The sequence below is a fragment of the Scyliorhinus canicula genome, chromosome 12 (assembly GCF_902713615.1).
Source record: "Scyliorhinus canicula chromosome 12, sScyCan1.1, whole genome shotgun sequence".
Lineage (NCBI taxonomy): Eukaryota > Metazoa > Chordata > Chondrichthyes > Carcharhiniformes > Scyliorhinidae > Scyliorhinus > Scyliorhinus canicula.
In genome coordinates this window covers 44,487,854-44,506,445 of record NC_052157.1, presented here as the reverse complement: position 1 = coordinate 44,506,445, position 18,592 = coordinate 44,487,854, and the positions used below count along the sequence as shown (strand labels likewise).

General features: G+C 42.9%; 2 protein-coding genes across 2 annotated transcripts in view; one reads left to right on the top strand and one right to left on the bottom strand.

Moving 5' to 3' along the window:
* Nucleotides 1–13,004, bottom strand: part of efl1 (elongation factor like GTPase 1) — a 405,088-nt gene extending 392,084 nt beyond the window's left edge. Inside the window, exons 1-3 of the mRNA XM_038813286.1 lie at nt 12,914–13,004; nt 5,827–5,930; nt 1,503–1,570 (exon numbers count right to left, since the gene is read on the bottom strand). Of these exons, the coding sequence (XP_038669214.1) occupies nt 1,503–1,570; nt 5,827–5,917 (159 nt within the window). The 5' untranslated portion in view covers nt 5,918–5,930; nt 12,914–13,004. The remainder of the gene's footprint in view (nt 1–1,502; nt 1,571–5,826; nt 5,931–12,913) is intronic.
* Nucleotides 13,005–13,082: 78 nt separating this feature from the next.
* Nucleotides 13,083–18,592, top strand: part of saxo2 (stabilizer of axonemal microtubules 2) — a 127,436-nt gene continuing 121,926 nt past the window's right edge. The window contains exon 1 of the mRNA XM_038814264.1: nt 13,083–13,256. Within this exon, the coding sequence (XP_038670192.1) occupies nt 13,219–13,256 (38 nt within the window). The 5' untranslated portion in view covers nt 13,083–13,218. The remainder of the gene's footprint in view (nt 13,257–18,592) is intronic.

Sequence of the window (18,592 nt, the reverse complement as noted above, 5' to 3'; positions counted from 1 at the left end):
GTGAGAGAATCTAAAGCATGAAGGAAAAGTCTCAGGGTAAGAGAACAGTTGAGAAGAATTTATTTCATTCAAAGGATTATGAACATTTGACCACTCAGGGAATCAAGTGATATGGGAAGTAAGCAGGAAAATGGGGTTGAAGCCCAAGTTCAACCATGTTCATATTGAATGGCAGAGGGCCATGTTGTCTATTCCTGCTCTTAGGTCCTTGTGCCTCCTCTCGAGGCAGCCAGCACCAAAGATGCCAATCTTCATGGAACTTGTTTGATTCCAAGTTGCATCAAGACTTTACTTTTGCGAGCTCTGTGCTAAGGACGGCACAATGACCTAGTGGTTAGCATTGCTGCCTCATAGTGCCAGGGACCCAGTTTCAATTCCAGCCTTTGGTGACTGTGTGGAGGTTTCACATTCTCCCGAGTCTGCGTTGGTTTCCCCCCACAGTCCAAAGATGTGTGCAAGTTGACCATGCTGAATTGCCCCTTAGTGTCCAAGACGTGCAGGTTAGGTGGGGTTACGAAGATAAGGCGGGGTGAGGCCAGGTAGGGTGCTCTTTCAAGGGTCAGTGCAGACGATGAGCCGAATGGCCTTCTTCTGTGCTGCAGGGATTATTAGTTAATGTTCCTTGATACCAAACTCGGGTTAATGCTGCCTTGGTGTCAAGGGCAATCATTCTCACCTTTTGTCTATGTTTGGACCAAGGCTTTAAAGACATCAAGAGCTAAGTGGCCCTGGCGGAACACAAACTGAGCATCACTGAGCAAGTTATTGATGTGTAACTATCACTTGATAGCACTATCAGCAGGTCATAGACTTGGAATTCACAGGGAATAAACCACCTCCTGTCTCCCTGAAGCACATCAACCATTACAAGGCGCAACTCAGGCATGTGATGGAATACCCTCCATTTGCCTGGATGAGTGCATCTCCGACAATACTCAAGGAGCTTGACTCCACCCAAGACAAAGGCGGTAACTTGCTTGATTGGTATCTCATTGCATTAAACACTCACTCCCTCCATCACCAACACACTAGCTGCAATGTGTACCATCTACAGATGCACTGCAGCAACTCACCAAGTCTTCTTCAATACCTTAAAAACCCATGGCCTCTACCTAGAAGGACAGGGCAGCAGGTGCATGGGAGCTCTAGCAGATGCAAGCTCCTCTCCATGCCATACACCACCCTGACATGGAACTATATCACAATCCCTTCATTGTCAATGGTCAACATCCTGGAACTCCCTTCTTAATAACGCTGTGGGTGTACCTGTATCAGATCGGACGCAGTGTTTCGAGGCAGTGGCTCACTGTCACCTTCTAAAGGGCAATTAGGGATGGGCAACAAACGCTGGCCTTGACATCCTCAACTACATTCCATTAAAGCAATAGACTTCAGAAATGCTCCATCATAAAGCAAAAATATCAGAAAACAATTCTTTGAATTCCATTAATTGCAAAGTAATTGTTTCGAAGAATAATAAGTCTAATTTGTTCGCAGCTTACCTTTCCTGCAAGTCGATTAGAAATGATCCCATTGCTAGCAATAAGGCTGTCAGCTAAGGTGGTTTTTCCTAAGAATATATAATACAATTCATATTAGGTGAAAAATCTTCACATCAAACAATATAAAATTATTAATTTGGGAATTTAGCAGATGTGTCTGGACATTCTAATTACAATAATCACTTATTTAAATGATGATAAAGTGCATTCATACAATGCCTTTAATAAAATAAAATGTCCTAAGACAGTTAACAGAAGCATAATCAAACAGAATTGAAAAATGAGAGAGTAAAAGAGGAAACATTAGGATAGGTAATCAAAATCTGATTCAAGGAAGTCAATTTTAAAGAGAGTCTTATTAAGGAGAGGTGGAAAGGTTTAGGGAATTAATTCCAGAACTTGCATCGACATCTAAAGGTGCAGTTGCCAATGGGGGCAAATACATTTGGCGATGCACAAGAGACTAGAATTAGAAGAACCACCAAGCTCTGAAAAGGCTGGAGGAAGTTACAGAGTTAGGGAGGAGAGAGGTCTTAGAGAGTTTTGACAATGAAGCCGAGAACATTCCAATCAAGGTATTTAGGGACTGACAGTAATTTTACATCGGCAAGCACAAGGGTGACGGGTGAGCAGAAATTGGTGCAAGTTAGAATATGGAAGCAGAGTTTTGGATAAGCAGGGTGGAAGGTGGAAAATCAGCCTTCAGAGCAGTTGAATAGTTGAGTCTGGAGGTAACAAGGCAAGCTGAACATTTCAGTAGCAGAATGAGCTGATTGATGGGTAATGAAGGTAGAAATGGATTATCTTGAGAAATTACATCCAAAAGAGATTGTGGAAAACCTTAAGACACAATCGACCTTGACTTGTATTTCTAATAGGCTTACAGTAGAAATCAGACTATTCATTTATTGATTGTTTTATGTGGGGGTCGCGGGAGAGAAGGAAGACATGTTAGCACAGAATACAGAGTCAATTATATCATTTATCTACAATGCAAGCATGAAAACAATTCTATTTCCACAACCAGATAGCATTAGTAGTGACCGCTGAGGTACTATAAAATGAGAAATGTTTCACACACTATTGAACAAATGGTTTCACTACTGTATCCTATACATCTCTTATGGTTAAGATTTGCTTTAGTGGTGCATTTATCACAAAAAATTATTACATGGATGAAATTCTTCAAACATTGTGGCTTAATAATCTACAGAATCAAACCTACAATCTAGAGCAGAGATTCTCTGCTCAATGTAATTATCAACAATGACAATTTAAAGTAAATTTAATGCCATTCCCCAAAGATTAGTGTCCACAACAAAGTTTTACCTTCTAGCTCAAATCACCTACTGCCACAAGCACAGTATCACTTTAGGCCTCAAGCTACCAATTGCTGTAAGTACAGTATCACTTTAGGCCAGTGTTGTCCAATATATTAGGCACTAACTGCATGTAGTGAATTGAGAATGTAGATCTGGCCCATTTCATTTCTCATGGTAAATAAAAGAGAATAATAGACACTGGTTTTGAGACTGTGATCCCAATATTCACATTAGAACTCCAAAGACATATTAACTTTAACAATGTGTTGATAAAATAACTTATTGATAAAGTAAGTGTTTCCTAATCTCACTTGAAAGGCTTGGCTCTAATTTCTAGTCTATACTCCCAGTCCTGGCCTCCCCAAACAACGGCAATAGTTTCTCTCTACCAAATCTGTTCCCCTTAGAATCTTGAAAATGTTGGTCAACATACCCCTAACTCTTTTAAATTGAAGAAAATTGTTGTTTGTGAAATTTCTCCTCATGTTTTTACCCTGAGAGTCTGGGTATCATTCTAGTAAATCCACATCCTCTCTCTTAAACAGTCCCGAGATTGAGGACAACTTACTTCCACTCAGATTTGATGGGTTTTGAGAGAGCTGAAGTCCAATGTGTAATTTGCCACAGTTGAGTGCTTGAAGGGTTGGATAGATTGGATTGGATTTGTTTATTGTCACGTGTACCGAGGTACAGTGAAAAGTATTTTTCTGCAAGCAGCTCAACAGATCATTCAGTACATTGAAGAAAAGGGAATTAAACAAAATTCAAGAAAATACATGAGAATACATAATAGGGCAACACAAGATATACAATGTATATTGTTTGATACATTGTTTTGAGGTTTGTGCACTCTCTCCAGTGCGCCTACTTCACCTCTGCACTTCCCTAATGAAGTCTCTTGACGTGTTCGGTGCCTTCACTATGCTGTTAGTTCTAAATGGACCACAATGATTAAATCTTCCCTCCCCAACATCCTGCCATCAAGTTCTACATGTCTCTCACCCTGGTACCAGGCAGGCAAATACCATGTGGGGCTCTCGATCATGTTCACAAAGGATGCTATCTAGTGCCCCACAGCTATCACTCTAAGCTTCCCCTCATCCCTGCTTTGGATGGCATCCTGCTCCAAGGTGCCACAGTCTGCATTCTGCCTTTCCTTCTGACAAACTTTATCCTTATTCACACAGGTAGCACACTGTACCTGTTAAATAGGATCAATTTCTAAACATCCTCATTCTTTATTTTACCTGGATTCCCCTTTCTCTCCACACCCTTAGTCCAAGCCCTGCATCTCCTTACAAGATGTGACCAAAGTCTGCAGCAACCTTTCCTGATATTTTTCCCTATTCCCTTTATGTCGGAACATATTATGGGCGGCACGGTAGCATGGTGGTTAGCATAAATGCTTCACAGCTCCAGGGTCCCAGGTTCGATTCCGGGCTGGGTCACTGTCTGTGCGGAGTCTGCACATCCTCCCCGTGTGTGCGTGGGTTTCCTCCGGGTGCTCCGGTTTCCTCCCACAGTCCAAAGATGTGCGGGTTAGGTGGATTGGCCATGCTAAATTGCCCGTAGTGTCCTAATAGTAAGGTTAAGGGGGGGAGTTGTTGGGTTACGGGTATAGGGTGGATACGTGGGTTTGAGTGGGGTGGTCATTGCTCGGCACAACATCGAGGGCCGAAGGGCCTGTTCTGTGCTGTACTGTTCTGTGTTCTGTGTGTTCTATCACCAACTTGCATTACATCTCAATGGCTCGGGCCAAAGAGATTTAAGATGGAGATATCTACTGCACGTGTTTGCTCAAGACAGTCTCACTGTCCACAAACTTCCACATACATCAGTCCAGTTACACATTCTGCACTTCCAAATCTTACGTCTAGATTATTCATATCTAACTTTTAGTTGATGAATCTACTCTGCACTAACCTAAGCAGAACCACGACAGGATGAACATCAAGCATGTCATTAAAATATGCTTTCTAAAGATACCCCAATGTCTTGACAGAACATTTGTGCAGCATCAGTTTCACATTAAAAATGAAATCAAAAATAATGTATAATTGTAGAACTAATATTTACTAAGGTAAAGATATTTGTGATGTGTTACATTTGTCTGTGTAATTTTTTTATGACATAGGTGGTGGGTTTCAAAGGGAAACACATTGAGAACCCTCGATCTAAAGTATCAAACCCACAATTTATATTAAACCCACATCCTAATGTGTTAACACACAAATCAAAAACATTAAATCCACAATTTCAACCATCAAGCCTGATGTTCAAGATGCTCAGTTAGTTTAGTGACAAAGATGTTGAACCTAAAATAAAGTTTATCACAGCAATAATAATAATCTTTATTGTCACAAGTAGGCTTACATAACACTGCAATGAAATTACCGTGAAAAGCCCCTAGTCGCCACATTCCGGCATCTGTTCGGGTACCTAGAGGGAGAATTTGTAGAATGTCCAAATTATATAACAGCACATCTTTCGGGACTTGTTGAGGAAACCGGAGCACCCGGAGCAGATCCACGCAGACACAGGGAGAACGTGCAGACTCCGCACACATATTCACCCAAGCTGGGAATCGAACCTGGGACCCCGGCGCTGTGAAGCAACAGTGCTTCCCACTGTGCTACCGGGCCACCCAAATCTGTTCCTACATTAATTTATAGATATTGTGGCTATTTATCAACATGTACAAATATACCTTGAAACGTCTCCTCGAAATGTTATGTCATTTCCATCCTTTCAGTGAGTTTAACATTGACCCACTAAATTGAAGTAAGTTTCCAATGTGTCTAAGCTCATGAAACCAAACAAGGAGGAAATTAAATAAAACCTACTGTCCACATGTTACAAGTGTAGCAAGGAGTTAGACCAAAGCAACATAAAAAGTAATCATGTCAGGTAATTGGTGCCCTCTCCACTATATTTACAGCTACTCAAATTCTGGAGAATATAAATTAACAAGTCCTTGATTTAATACTAAAGACAAATCTTACCATGGTCCACGTGAGCTACGATACAGATATTCCGGATGTTGGCAGTATTCTTTTGTAGATCAACAATGTTTTCCAAACTAGTATGACCCATTATGAATTGGATTCTGTAACAAAATACAAATTAAATTATACCACTGCATATTTGGTTAATAATACAAGCTAAATGTACCAAAGTGTCAAATTTTACATTCAAAATACCGAATACCAGGGAATACTGTAAATGCATAGCACGGTTCAGGAAACCAGGCTAGGTCATAATATGGCTTTTAGTAATGCGTAAAACTTATATTTTAAAATGATGAAGAATCCAAGGCTGAAGGAAGCTAACAAGTAGCAATTAAATGTTGACATAGCCAAAATCAGTAAGGTGAGTTCACAGGGACAGATGTGCTTTACCTATCAATTTATTGTGACATAGAAACTGAAGTGATTTGATGCCACGTAACTCATTAAAGGATATTTGATGAATTATTCATGGTTTCAATAGAATGATAATGTATCTTTCACAGAAAAATTGGCAGGTCCTTGGAGCTATAGTGATCACCTCTATCAATATTTGAAAATATTTGGATTAATAGTGCATCTACCATAGCAATGCATCCAAATCCCACGGCAATGTGTCCCGAGTCTATGGAGTATTAATACATTTCCCACAGTAATGTTTGCAGGTCCTTAAAGAAATAGTCATATATTCATAGAAATTTCATAGAATCCCTACAGTGCAGTTGGAGGCCATTTAGCCCATTGAGTCTGCAGCAACCCTCTGAAAGAGCATCCTACCTAGGCCCACCTCCCTCTCCGCCCCATCCCCGTAACCCCACCCAACCCACACAAGTCCTCCCAGTAAGATGCATCACATGGAGGTCCAAGGCAAAATAAACTCAGTTTGTACTAGATCCCAAGCTCTATGTGAAGAGCAAGGAGGTCTCAATGTCATGGGCAGCATTCAGACCTCAATCAGCACTACCTGGCATCTTGGAAGCATTATTATTGCTGCGTTTCCTACATTAATCAATTTTGAAGTGTGGTCATTGTTGGAATTGGCTGTAAAGTACTTTGGGATGCTCAAGGATGCAAAAAAGTCAAAATTTAAGTGTTTCTCCTTCCTCCTCTCTTTGCCATATCTCGTTTCCTCTCGGACTGCCTGAGTCTGTTGCTGCACCTTTCCCTGCTCCATCTGCCTCTATGCATTATTATTCCTGTATATCATGTGGTCTCACACCCCATTTATTTCCTGCAGTACTCATCAGGCTACATTTTACCTGAGTTTACTGCATTTGGCACTTAATTCTATTTAATTTCAAAAATGAAATATCAATATATTTGGAGAGAATACCAAAACTAATTTGTTCTTGTGTCTTGAATGTTTCAGCAGTACAGCATAGACTAGAACCTATTGGAGCAAATCCAGTGAGAAACATTGAGAATCATAGGATTTACAGTGCAAAAGGAGGCCATTCGGCCCATCGAGTCTGCACCGGCTCTTGGAAAGAGCACCCTACCCAAGGTCAACACCTCCACCTTATCCCCATAACTTAGTAACCCCAATGTCTTGCAGTTAGCAAGGAGCTATATAATCAGTAAGTGCATCAGGTAGACGATAAGCAGGAATATCTCGCTTTGTTTCCAGTACCAGAAAAAGTGAGAGAGGAGGGAGGAGTCATGACCACAAAAATGTATTTTCATTTTAATTGTTCTCACAGTAATCTGCCTCATTAAAATAAATAGTTTAGATTGACAAGAATTGAGAAAACTGCATTCCTCCATTAAGACATATTTAAAGCCTCATTTGACCATGTACAAAGATAAATGGGTTAGTTTTGATGTTTTGGTAACATAGAAGTCAAGGTAGACAATAATTTATGATTGATGTAAAACTATTGCAAAATATCTTAAATGCAAAATATATAACCACTAAAACCAGGACAGTATATTTGGATTTTTCACTATATTTTTGATATTAAAAGCATTTTGTACATCCTGCATTGATTATATGCCTATTACAAAGTACTGTAACCTAGATGAAAGGGGTCCATGATTAAAAATCAATTTGAAATGGTATTCTGTAATAAGTCCACAGAGGCAGAAGTCCTGACACCAGAATCCCTTATTAACAAAAACAACAGCAGTACAACCAGGTGCATTCAGCTTGCTGTCTACACTGGGAGTGCAGAGGATCTGACACTCCCTGCTATATACAAAGAGGGTCCCTGATTGGCCCAATAATCAGGGAACTCGCATTCCAATTGGCCAATCTCAAAGGCCTGGTCTAAGTCATTACATATTCCTTCACCAAAACAGCTGGAGAACCGTTGGTATAGGACGACTGACCCCAGCGAGCCAAAGCCTTCACAGTCAATGATTTTCATTAACTGACACCAGCTTGTGACAGCTTTTCTTAGTCAATAAAATGTGAATGTAGGGCACCCGGTAAAATATACTTGTCTTTCACTGCTGGGATCAAAGCACTTTGGGCTGATGCTCTCCTATGTGTAGGAGTGCTTAGCAAGGTTCCCAACCCGCCAAGACTCTCCTTGAGTCTGTAACGAACTGAATAGGCTCCTGGGCACTGCTGTAAACAAAAACCAAAAATGGTCATGGGCTCATTAAAAATAATTATATACTTTTCTTTTCCTTTTCTGTGAACATTTCTGTTTAGCAGTTATAAAAATAGTTGCTGGTGGGAACAAAGGCTGCTTGACAGTCAAGAAGAAGTCAACCAGGTATTGAAGAGTTTGCTCAGCATCCAATTATGCTAGGACGCAGTGCAACACAAGAGTAGATGTGTCAGGCAACCACTGGGAGTGTGGGGCAGGGGGGTGCTGCAAGATGACAAGAGGAACCTTAAATAGAGGTCATGCGAGGAAGATGCCAAATCATAGTTAGCAACCTGAGCTGTGTGCAATAAGTCGAGCAGAAGGAGACTTGCTCACAAAAATGAAAGCTGAATTCGGGATCTACCAGCTGCGCATGAAGAGCTGTGCACAGGGCAGCTGGTGCAAAACATTAATCATAGAAGAATCATAGAATCTGTTAAACAAGTAACATCAATGCTGAAGATCTGAAATAAAAGATATAAATATGACAAATATCCAACAGCACTCATGTAAAGAAAGTCTGGCATTGATATTGCGTTTTTTACAACGTCATGATGACCCAAAGCACTTTAGAGCCAACAAGTACTTTTGACATATCATCGTTGTTGGATTTCGGAAAACAGCACTGCGATAACATGTTTCCTAATCAAGGATAAATTTTAGCCAGGACACTGGGGAGAACTTCTCTGCTTTTCCCCTGAATAGTGTCACTAAATCTTTTTAATAAATCTGCCCGGGCAAGCAGGACACAATTTAACCCTCATCCGAAAGACAGCACCTCTGATAGTGATTGATTGATTTGATTTATTGTCACATATACCAAATTACAATGAGAAGTATTTTTCTGCAGTCGAGGGAACGTACACAGTACGTACATAGTAGACAAAAAAGAATAATCAACAATTGTACATCGACAAACAGTGATAAGGGGCCAAACAAAGCAAATACATGAGCAAGAGCAGCATAGGGCGTCGTGAATAGTATTCTTACAGGGAATAGATCAGTCCGAGGGAGGAGGTTTGTAGCTGTGGGGAAGAAGCTGTTCCTATGTGGGGATGTGCAGGTCTTCAGACCTCTATACCTTCTGCCTGATGTAAGGGTCTGGAAGAAAGCAATGCTATGATGGGAGGGGTTTCTGATAATGCTGTCTGCCTTCCTGAGGCAGCGGGAGGTGTAGACAGAATCAATGTGAGGGTGGCAAGCTTGTGAGATGCGTTGGGCTGAGTTCACCATACTCTGCAGTTTCTTGCGATCTTGGACCGAGCAGTTGCCATACTACTGTGATGCAGCCGGACAGGATGCGTTCTATCGCACATCTGTAGAAGTTTGAGAGAGTCGATGCAGACATGCCGAATTTCTTTAGCTTACATAAGAAGTAGAGACGTTGTTGGGCTTTCTTGACTGTTGCATCAAGGTGAGTGGACCAGGACAGACTGTTGGTAATGGTGACCTCCAGGAACTTAAAGCTATCGACCATCTCCACTTCGGAGCCATTGACGCAGATGGGAGTGTGTGTTGTACTACGCTTCCTGAAGTCGATGATCAGTTCCTTGGTCTTTCCGATATTTAGAGAGAGGTTGTTTTTGGTACACCATGCAACCAAGTGATTTATCTCCCTTCTGTAGTCTGATTCGTTTTTGTTTGAGTTACGGCCCACCACAGTCCTATCATCCGCAAACTTTTAGATGGAATTGGAGTTGAATCTCGCCACACAGTCGTGTGTGTATAGGGAGTACAGTAGCGGACTGAGCACACATCCTTGCGAGGCCCCGGTGTTGAGGACTATTGTGGAGGAGGTGCTATTGCCTATCCTGACAGATTGCGTTCTGGTGGTGAGGAAGTCAAGGATCCAGCTGCACAGGGAAGGGTCAAGTCCAAGATTGCAGAGTTTGGTTATTAGTCTTGTCGGGATAATGGTGTTGAAGGCGGAGCTGTAGTCTACGAACAACAATCTTGCGTAGATATTCTTGCTGTCGAGGTTTTCGAGTGTTGATTGTAGAGCCAGGGACATAGCATCTGCTGTGGACCAGTTGTGGTGATAGGCAAACTGCAGTGGAACAAGACCATCTGGGAGGCTGGCATTGATTTGTCTCATGACTAGCCGCTCAAAACATTTCATGGTAACTGACATCAGGGCCACCGGTCGGTGGTCGTTGAGGCAGGCTACCTTGTTCTTCTTTGGTACTGGTATTATGGTGGTCTTTTTGAAGAAGGTGGGGACCTCAGAGCAGAAGAGTGAGGTGTTGGAAGGTATCTGCGAATACACTCGCAAGCTGATCTGCGCAGGCTCTGAGTGCTTGCCCAGTGACGCCATTGGGGCCCATCGCTTTCCGCGGATTCACTTTCAAGAAGGCAGCTCTTACCTCTGAGGCTGTAATAGTGGGTATGAGTGTGCCCAAGGCTGTTGGGGCAGGTGGCACTGATGTATTGGCTGACTGCTCAAAGCAGGCATAGAACGTGTTCAGATCATCGAGTCGGAATGCTCCAGCTCCAGATATTCCACCTGGCCTTGTAGCCTATGATCTTGTGTAGGCCCTGCCATAGTCGTAGGCTTTTTCTCCAAGGTAGAGGGGTCAATTACTAGGGGGCATAGGTTTAAGGTGCAAGGGGCAAGGTTTAGAGGCGATGTACGAGGCAAGTTTTTTTTTACACAGAGGGTAGTGGGTGCCTGGATCTCGCTGCTGGAGGAGGTGGTGGAAGCAGGGACGATAGTAACAGTTAAGGAGCATCTTGACAAATACACGAATAGGTTGGGAATAGAGGGATACGGACCCAGGAATGTAGAAGATTTTAGTTTAGATGGGCAGCATGGTCGGGCTTGAAGGACCTGTTCCTGTGCTGTACTTTTCTTTGTTCTTTGTCATCGTGGGTTAGTGTCGTTGGCCTAGGACTCTAGTTTGATGCGGTATCCCTGATGCTTTCCGTACATCGTACCTGGATTTCTTATATAGGTCAGGGTCGTCAGACTTGAACACCTCCGTCCGGAACATCAGCAGGCAGTGACCTTTTGGTTGAGCCAGGGTTTCCAATTTGGGCAACACCCGTATTGTCTTCTTTGGTACACAATCCTCAACACACTTACTGATTAAGTTTGTGACGATGGTTGTGTACTCGTCCAGGTTAGCTGCCGTGGCCTTGAAAATGGACCAGTTCACAGATACCAAGCAGTCGCAGAGAATGTCCTCAGAAGCCTCGGACCAGCACTGCACAGTTTTCTTGACTGGCTCAGCACGCGTGAGTTGCTGTTTGTAAGCCGGAAGTAGGAATAACGACTTGTGGTCGGATTTGCCAAAGTGTGGTCGGGAATGGAGCAGAAGGCACCTTTGATGCTCATGTAGCAGTGGTCCAAAGTGTTTGCACCTCTGGTGGGGCAGGAGATATATTGATGGAGTTGGGTAGAATCTTCCAGAGATTAGCCTGGTTTAAGTCTCCAGCCACGATTGTCAGGGCTTCGGGGTGATTTGTTTCTTGGTTGTTGATGGTGGAATGTAATTCGTCAAGTGCTTTCTTCACTTCCGCCTGGGGTGGATGTAGCCTGCTGTGATTTGTACAGAGGTGAATTCATGTGGGAGGTAGAAGGGGCGAAACTTCATGGTTAGGTATTCTAGGTCTAGGTGGTAGTGGCACACTAGGGACACCACATCCGTGCAACAATTTCCTCAATTCTGTACTGGGAGTGTCAGGCTGCATTACATGGATTGGGATTTTAACCCGAGTCAAAGGTACGACTATCCCCCTGCAAGACCCAAGGTTCAGTGAAGAGGTACAGCAGGTGGGTGATACCATTGCAGGTCTGAAACTGGGGCTGGAACTGACAGGCGCGCGCACACACCCACAATCGGAGATAGGTTGAGGAAAGCATCAGGCAGAGGCCAACTTTGCTGCAGGCTGGCTGGCATCGGCTCTCACAATCACCACGAGAGAGTCAGACCCCAGCACTGTCTGACTGGGCGAGCAACATGTAAGAAATAGGAGCACGGATCACAACCTATCATTTTACCCCAACACCAATTTTCCATCCACCTCTGCGCTGAATACATCTGATGACTGATCCCCCACCAGTCCTCTAGGGTAGACAGCTGCAAAAAACATTTGGTAACCTTAAGAAACCCCTTCTCATCTCAGCCCTAAATGGGCCCTAATCATGGTTGTAAACACGCCCACCCTGCATCTGTCCAGCCTGGAACTGTGTGTATGTTTCAATGGGATCACCTCTCATTTTTCTAAAACCTGGGGCGTCCAGACCCAGTCTCCTCACAGGGCGGGGGGGGGGGGGGCTTGGCCTCGCTCCTCATGTTGCGGGCACTGAGCCTCCCAGAGTTTCAATAGGTGGACTGAATGAGTGATTGGGACTCTGAAGCTGAGCCCAACCCCACACCCGGGATAAATGAAGCCCCACCACCACCGGACCTCCCATAAATGAAGCCCCACCACCACCGGACCTCCCAACCTCCGACCGCGGCGGCGTTAAAGAGCGAGCTCCCGCTTACCCACACGGTGGAAACCGTCTGAGAGGAACTGAGTGCGATCACCAACGTGAATCAGCCCGGGCCCAACGCCCTCTGACCTCTGACGGCACCTCCGGCGCTGCGCCGTTGCTAGGACGCGGCGGTCGTCCGGGCGACGGTTGCTGGCCTGGAGACCGTGAGCCTTCCCGCCCCCCAACACAATAAAGGCCGCCGAGCCGGAGACGCTGCTTGCTTGCTGACTGGCTTAAACGCAGCCAAGTTATCACTCGCACTGTTTTATACATATCATATAGATTGAGAGGGGGAAAAAAAACACAGCGGCAAAGATGACCCGAAAATGCATCTGCGAGATTTGTAACTGTGGGTAAGTTGAAAATCTTGCCGTGTTGACAGAACTTTTCGTTTAGTTGAACAGCACGCTCACATCTCCTGCAGGGGGTTGTCAGTTCGAGAGCCCCTCCAGAGACTCGATATCTAGGTTGGCCAGCACAGTACTGTGGTAGTGCTGCACTGTCAGAGGCGCCATAAGGGTTTTAAAGCGCACAAGGAGGTCATTCGGCCCATCGTGCCTGCTCCAGCCCTCAAACACCTGTCTATTCTAATGCTGTTTTCCAGCACTTGGTCCGTAGCCTTGTATGCTGTATCACTTCAATTGCTCATCTAAATGCTTCTTAAATGTTGAGGTATACCGCCTCCGCCACCCTCTCCCTCTCAATGCAGGGAGCTCCAGATTCCCACCACCCTCTGAGCGCAAAAGCTTTTCCTCAAATCCTCTCTGGATCTTTTAGATGAGATGTTATATCCTCCAAATTAAAGACCCCACTTCACTCTGAGGAAGAGCAAGGAGAAGTGAGTTCTCTGGTGTCCTGGCCAAAGCTTTAACCTTCAATCAATGTCAACAGATTGATGCTTCTCGCCAGTGCGGCTTGCTTTGCCCCAGTTGGCTGCCATGTTTCCGACCTTACAATACACAGTGCACTTCAAAAGCAGTCCATTGGCTGGAAAACATTTGAGAGATCCCAAGACCATGAAAGGTGCTATTTCAATGCAAATCTTTCTTTCAGAACTGAACTTGAAGTCATTGGCAGATGAATCTCTACTTTTGTGCCAGGACACCTCAGCATCACACCATCGTAATCCCTCCAAGTTTATGAACCTATCTCTTTTCTCCACAAAACTATTTTTGCCATTCCTGTTGCAATTTTTAGGAGGTACTCTTTTTGAGGCAACTGGCCAGGAAAAAATGGGGAATTTGGATCTGTGCTGTTTGTTGCAATTCATACTGCTGTTCTTGTAATGATTTTGATCATGGAAAAGGTTTGGCTTGCAGCCAAAATAATTTTGCACCTATTGCACATTAAATTATATATTAATAATATTACGATCAAATTAAATAACACTTGCAATTATAGAGTGCCTTATTGAAATGTCTCAAAATGCGTCACCTAACTTTGAAAAACGGTGACAGTATGCAGAGAGCAAAATTGATCGTTGGAATTGGTTGGCTACACCCTACACTACTTAAAACAGTCTTCTGTTAAGTGCTTTAGAGTTTTAACTGTTAGTTTGGCCAGAGTTGTTTTTTATGCTTTTGACTACAATGAAAAAGACTGAACGTACATGTCCATTGATGCTTGTATTGCATCATTCAGGCTGTCCTCCATTACAAGCAAGAATAATTTTATGTTTCATCCTTTGCAACAATGTTCTTTTTTCTCACTTGGTGTGAGGTATATATAGCCTCCAAAAAATGTTCTCTTTGTCTTGGAGATAGTTTAAAATTTTGTCTTGCTAATTACAAGGCTACATGTTTTTTTTTTAGATATATTCTCCCCCTCTATCACGGGAATAACGGGTCATCCACACAGCACGCGTGTATGAGGGTGATCCGAGACCCCTCTCCACCCATCAGAGACCCGCACCCCATGACCCCTGCCTGAAAGCAGAAAAGTAGTTCAGGCAGTACTGTGAAATTTCACTGCATTTTCACTTCCCTAACATCTGTGGCCTCAGACAAAAGTGTTTAAAGCAGCAACTGAGTGGCAGAGGCTTTAAATCCGCTGACAGCCTTTGAAATACAAAACTTCCATTCAATTCAATTTCACAGAGCAATATCTTGCACTAGCCAGGAATTGACAGTTTTATTAGCCCAGAGACAGCTGCTTGGTGGATTGTGTATCTGTCTTTCCCTTCACGCTTCTCCAGTATCCTCCTTAGATACTAACCACAATGATTATAAATGCTCTTGCTATGATTGACAGCTCCTCACAACGTCAAAAACAGCAAAGTGCTTTCTGCTGTGATTGAGGAAAAGTGAAGGTCGGCCGGAGTTGCATTGTGGCGGGGAGGGGAGCCCACCGCCGGACCATGGGATGGTGGTGGCCTGATACCGGGATTCCAAAGGAGTCCGGCGGGCTCACCCCAATATATTTGCATGGTCAAGGAGAGAGACCCGCACCTGGGTGCCGCTCCTAGCGCCAGCAGAGATCAGTCCCGATTCTCCGTTGTAGTGGGCATTTAGTTTCCAGAAGGGAGAATCCAGGCCAGGTTGAAGAGAAGATTTTTCAAAGGCTTTGAAAGCAATGAGATTACAGTGGAAGTTCCGGTGCCTGCAAAATCAGCCACTTGATGTCAAATGAAAGAATTGGCCATGAAGAGTAAATTGTAGGTGCAGAGGAGTGTGCATGCAGGAGTATTTAGTTGGAAGAGATTGTTAAGGTATGGAGAAGTAAGACAACAGTTTTGAAAACCAGGATGGGAATCCTAAAAATCGTTCACTGAAATATGTGCAGCCATTGGAAATTTGTACAGATGTGACTATAGGTGAGAACGAGAGCTGTGATATTCTGAATGTGGTGAGAAGTTATATTCCGTAGCACATTGCCCAATGAAACGTGGTTCATGTTCTCACAATAAATTTTCCGATGTCACAACAGCTTCTTTGTGAGGTCATAAATCTGCTTCCAATATAGTAAAATCGCCATTGTCCCAGTGACCATCGGCTGCTTTCCTCTTTTGAGGCAAAGAGCTGACAGCTGGTGATTTATTCAGAATATAAAGGGTTAATGTCATAGATATTAGATGCAGAACAATATAAAACACTGACTCTCAGACTTCTGCGAGATGGTTAGAGAGGAGAGCATAGGAGTAGTGAGAGAGATCAAATTAAAGTTATAGATAGAGTGTAGAGATGAGTGGTAGTTGAGTGTAGATTGTAGATTACTAGATTATTGATTACTATAGGAGTAAGTGGTCAAACTTTACTAAGTAGTGGAAATAAATGTTAGCTTTGTTAATGAACTTGGCTTCTGTAGTCTTTGTGAACACTACAACACCCATCCTGTTAACAAGAATCACAAAGAACACCACACAGTACCCGGCGTGTGTTTTTAAAAGGTAAGTCTACAAAGTGAGTTAGCTTCTAGAAAGAAAAGAACAATCAAGCCGCGACACAGATCTCGAGGACATCACCAAGTTACTGATCGTAAGATGAAACGTCTGAAAAAAACAGAACACTTCAGGATGACCGGTAAACTTAAGTTTTTAAATTGGAATAATTTCAAACAGCAATTTGACGTTTTATTATCTGCCTCTGCGTTAGAATCATCTCCTGATCATAGAAGAATCGCGCTCCTCCTCAATTTGTCAGGACCGCAGGCATTAGAATTGTTTAATTCATTTGAATTCACAGACAGTGAGGATAAGAGAAAATTTGAACGGGTCGTGAAGAAATTTGATGTGCATTACAAAGGGCAGGTGAATGAAACATACAAACGATACATGTTCAGAAAAAGGCTGTGCGCATGCTGGGGCAACGGCCACTATAGAAAACATCGTCCTGCGAAAGGGGAAAAAGTGCTCATGATGCAACAAGTTCAATAATTTTGCCTCACACTGCCATTTCACTTCAGTAATACCAGCAAAACAACTCGACAAAATCGTTCTATACAAATAAAAGGATCCAGAGTATACAAAATGAAGGACATGAGGAACAAATTTTAACTTCACATAATGTTTATTCTACAGGATAACTTCATGGTAGAAGCGATAACTAGAGTTAATGCATTGGACATTGATGATAAGAAAAATATTTCAAATCTCCAATTTAATTAAAGATTGGACTGTAACACAAAATATTAATGGGTCTGATGTTCCATTCAAGCTGGATACGGGTGCACATGCAAACTTAATCACAGAGGCAGATCTGAAACAAGTGCACAAAATCCAATAATTAAAAAATCAAACTGTAGGTTGACAGACTACAATGGGAACGCAATACTGACGAAAGGTTCCTGCTGCCTCACGGTACAGAATGGTAACATCTGCATGCCATTGGACTTTGAAATTGTGGATGATACAAAGTCATCATTAATTGGGGTAGATGCATGCATTAAATTAAATTTGGTCCGAAGAATACACACAGCCAGAAGATTAAATGGATTACTCAATGATCGAATTGAGGACATTTTGAGCAACTTCAAGCATGTCTTTAGTGGAATGGGCACCTTACCATTCACGTACAGCATAAAACTCAAAAATGCTAAGCCAGTAATACATGCATCCATAAGAGTGCCAGCGCCATTAAGAGACCATCTCAAGGACGAGTTAGATGGAATGCAACAATGTGATATCATATCAAAGGTGACTGAGCCGACAGACTGGGTAAGCTCTACGGTGTGTATGTGTAAACCAAATGGGGACTTAAGAGTATGTATTAATCCAAAAGATTTAAACAATAACATAAGAAGACAACATACCTAAAAAAAGAGAAGAGATAACAGCAGAAATAGCAAATGCCAAATATTTCACTAAATTGGATGCTTTCAAGGGATTCTGGCAACTATGTCTCGATAGTAGTGATGGAACCATCAATTTAGCGAACGCGTGTAGTTGGATCTGAACAGAGGCTTTAATACACTTACAACAGAGCCAGCCTATTCGTCGTTGAACTCCATGAACTGGCAGGCTGGCTCTAAGGCACTGATCTTTATACATCGGTCCCAGGGAGAGGAGTCCTGGACGGAGCCAAGGGTGGAGCCCAGTACAAACTCTCGCATACTCCCAGAGCGACTCCCCTGGTGGTCGGATCGTGCAACTGCACTTACAATGGTGGATAGTGAACATATATACACGGAGTTATATTGGCAACTATATACAGCATTGATCTTACAACGGGTAGATAACGAACATATATACATGGAGTGATATTTGCAACTATAGATAGTGTGAATCACATTCACCACAAGTAGAAGCAGAAAATTGTGTACCTTAACACTCCCTTTGGCCGATATTGTTTAATCGATTACCTTTTGGTATAATATCAGCTTCCGAGATCTTCTACCGTGCGATGGAGACTATTATTGAAGGAATACCAGGTGTTTATGTATATGTACATGATGTGATAATATGGTCCAACACTCCGGAAGAACACTGTGAAAGGCTTCTGAAAGTGTTAACAAGGGTTAATTCCTGAGGGTTAAAGTTGAACAGAGAAAAGTGCCAATTTGGCATTCTGAAACTAAACTTTCTTGGAGATGTCATGTCAAAAGAAGGTGTATAACCAGACCAAGCTAAGATTCCTGCCATTGGTCAGATGCCAATACTGACTGATAAGAAGGCAATTCTACAGATGCTGGGTGTAGTTAATTTTATGGGCAAGTTTATTCCCAATCTGTCCAGCAGAACAGCAGCTTTTAAGAA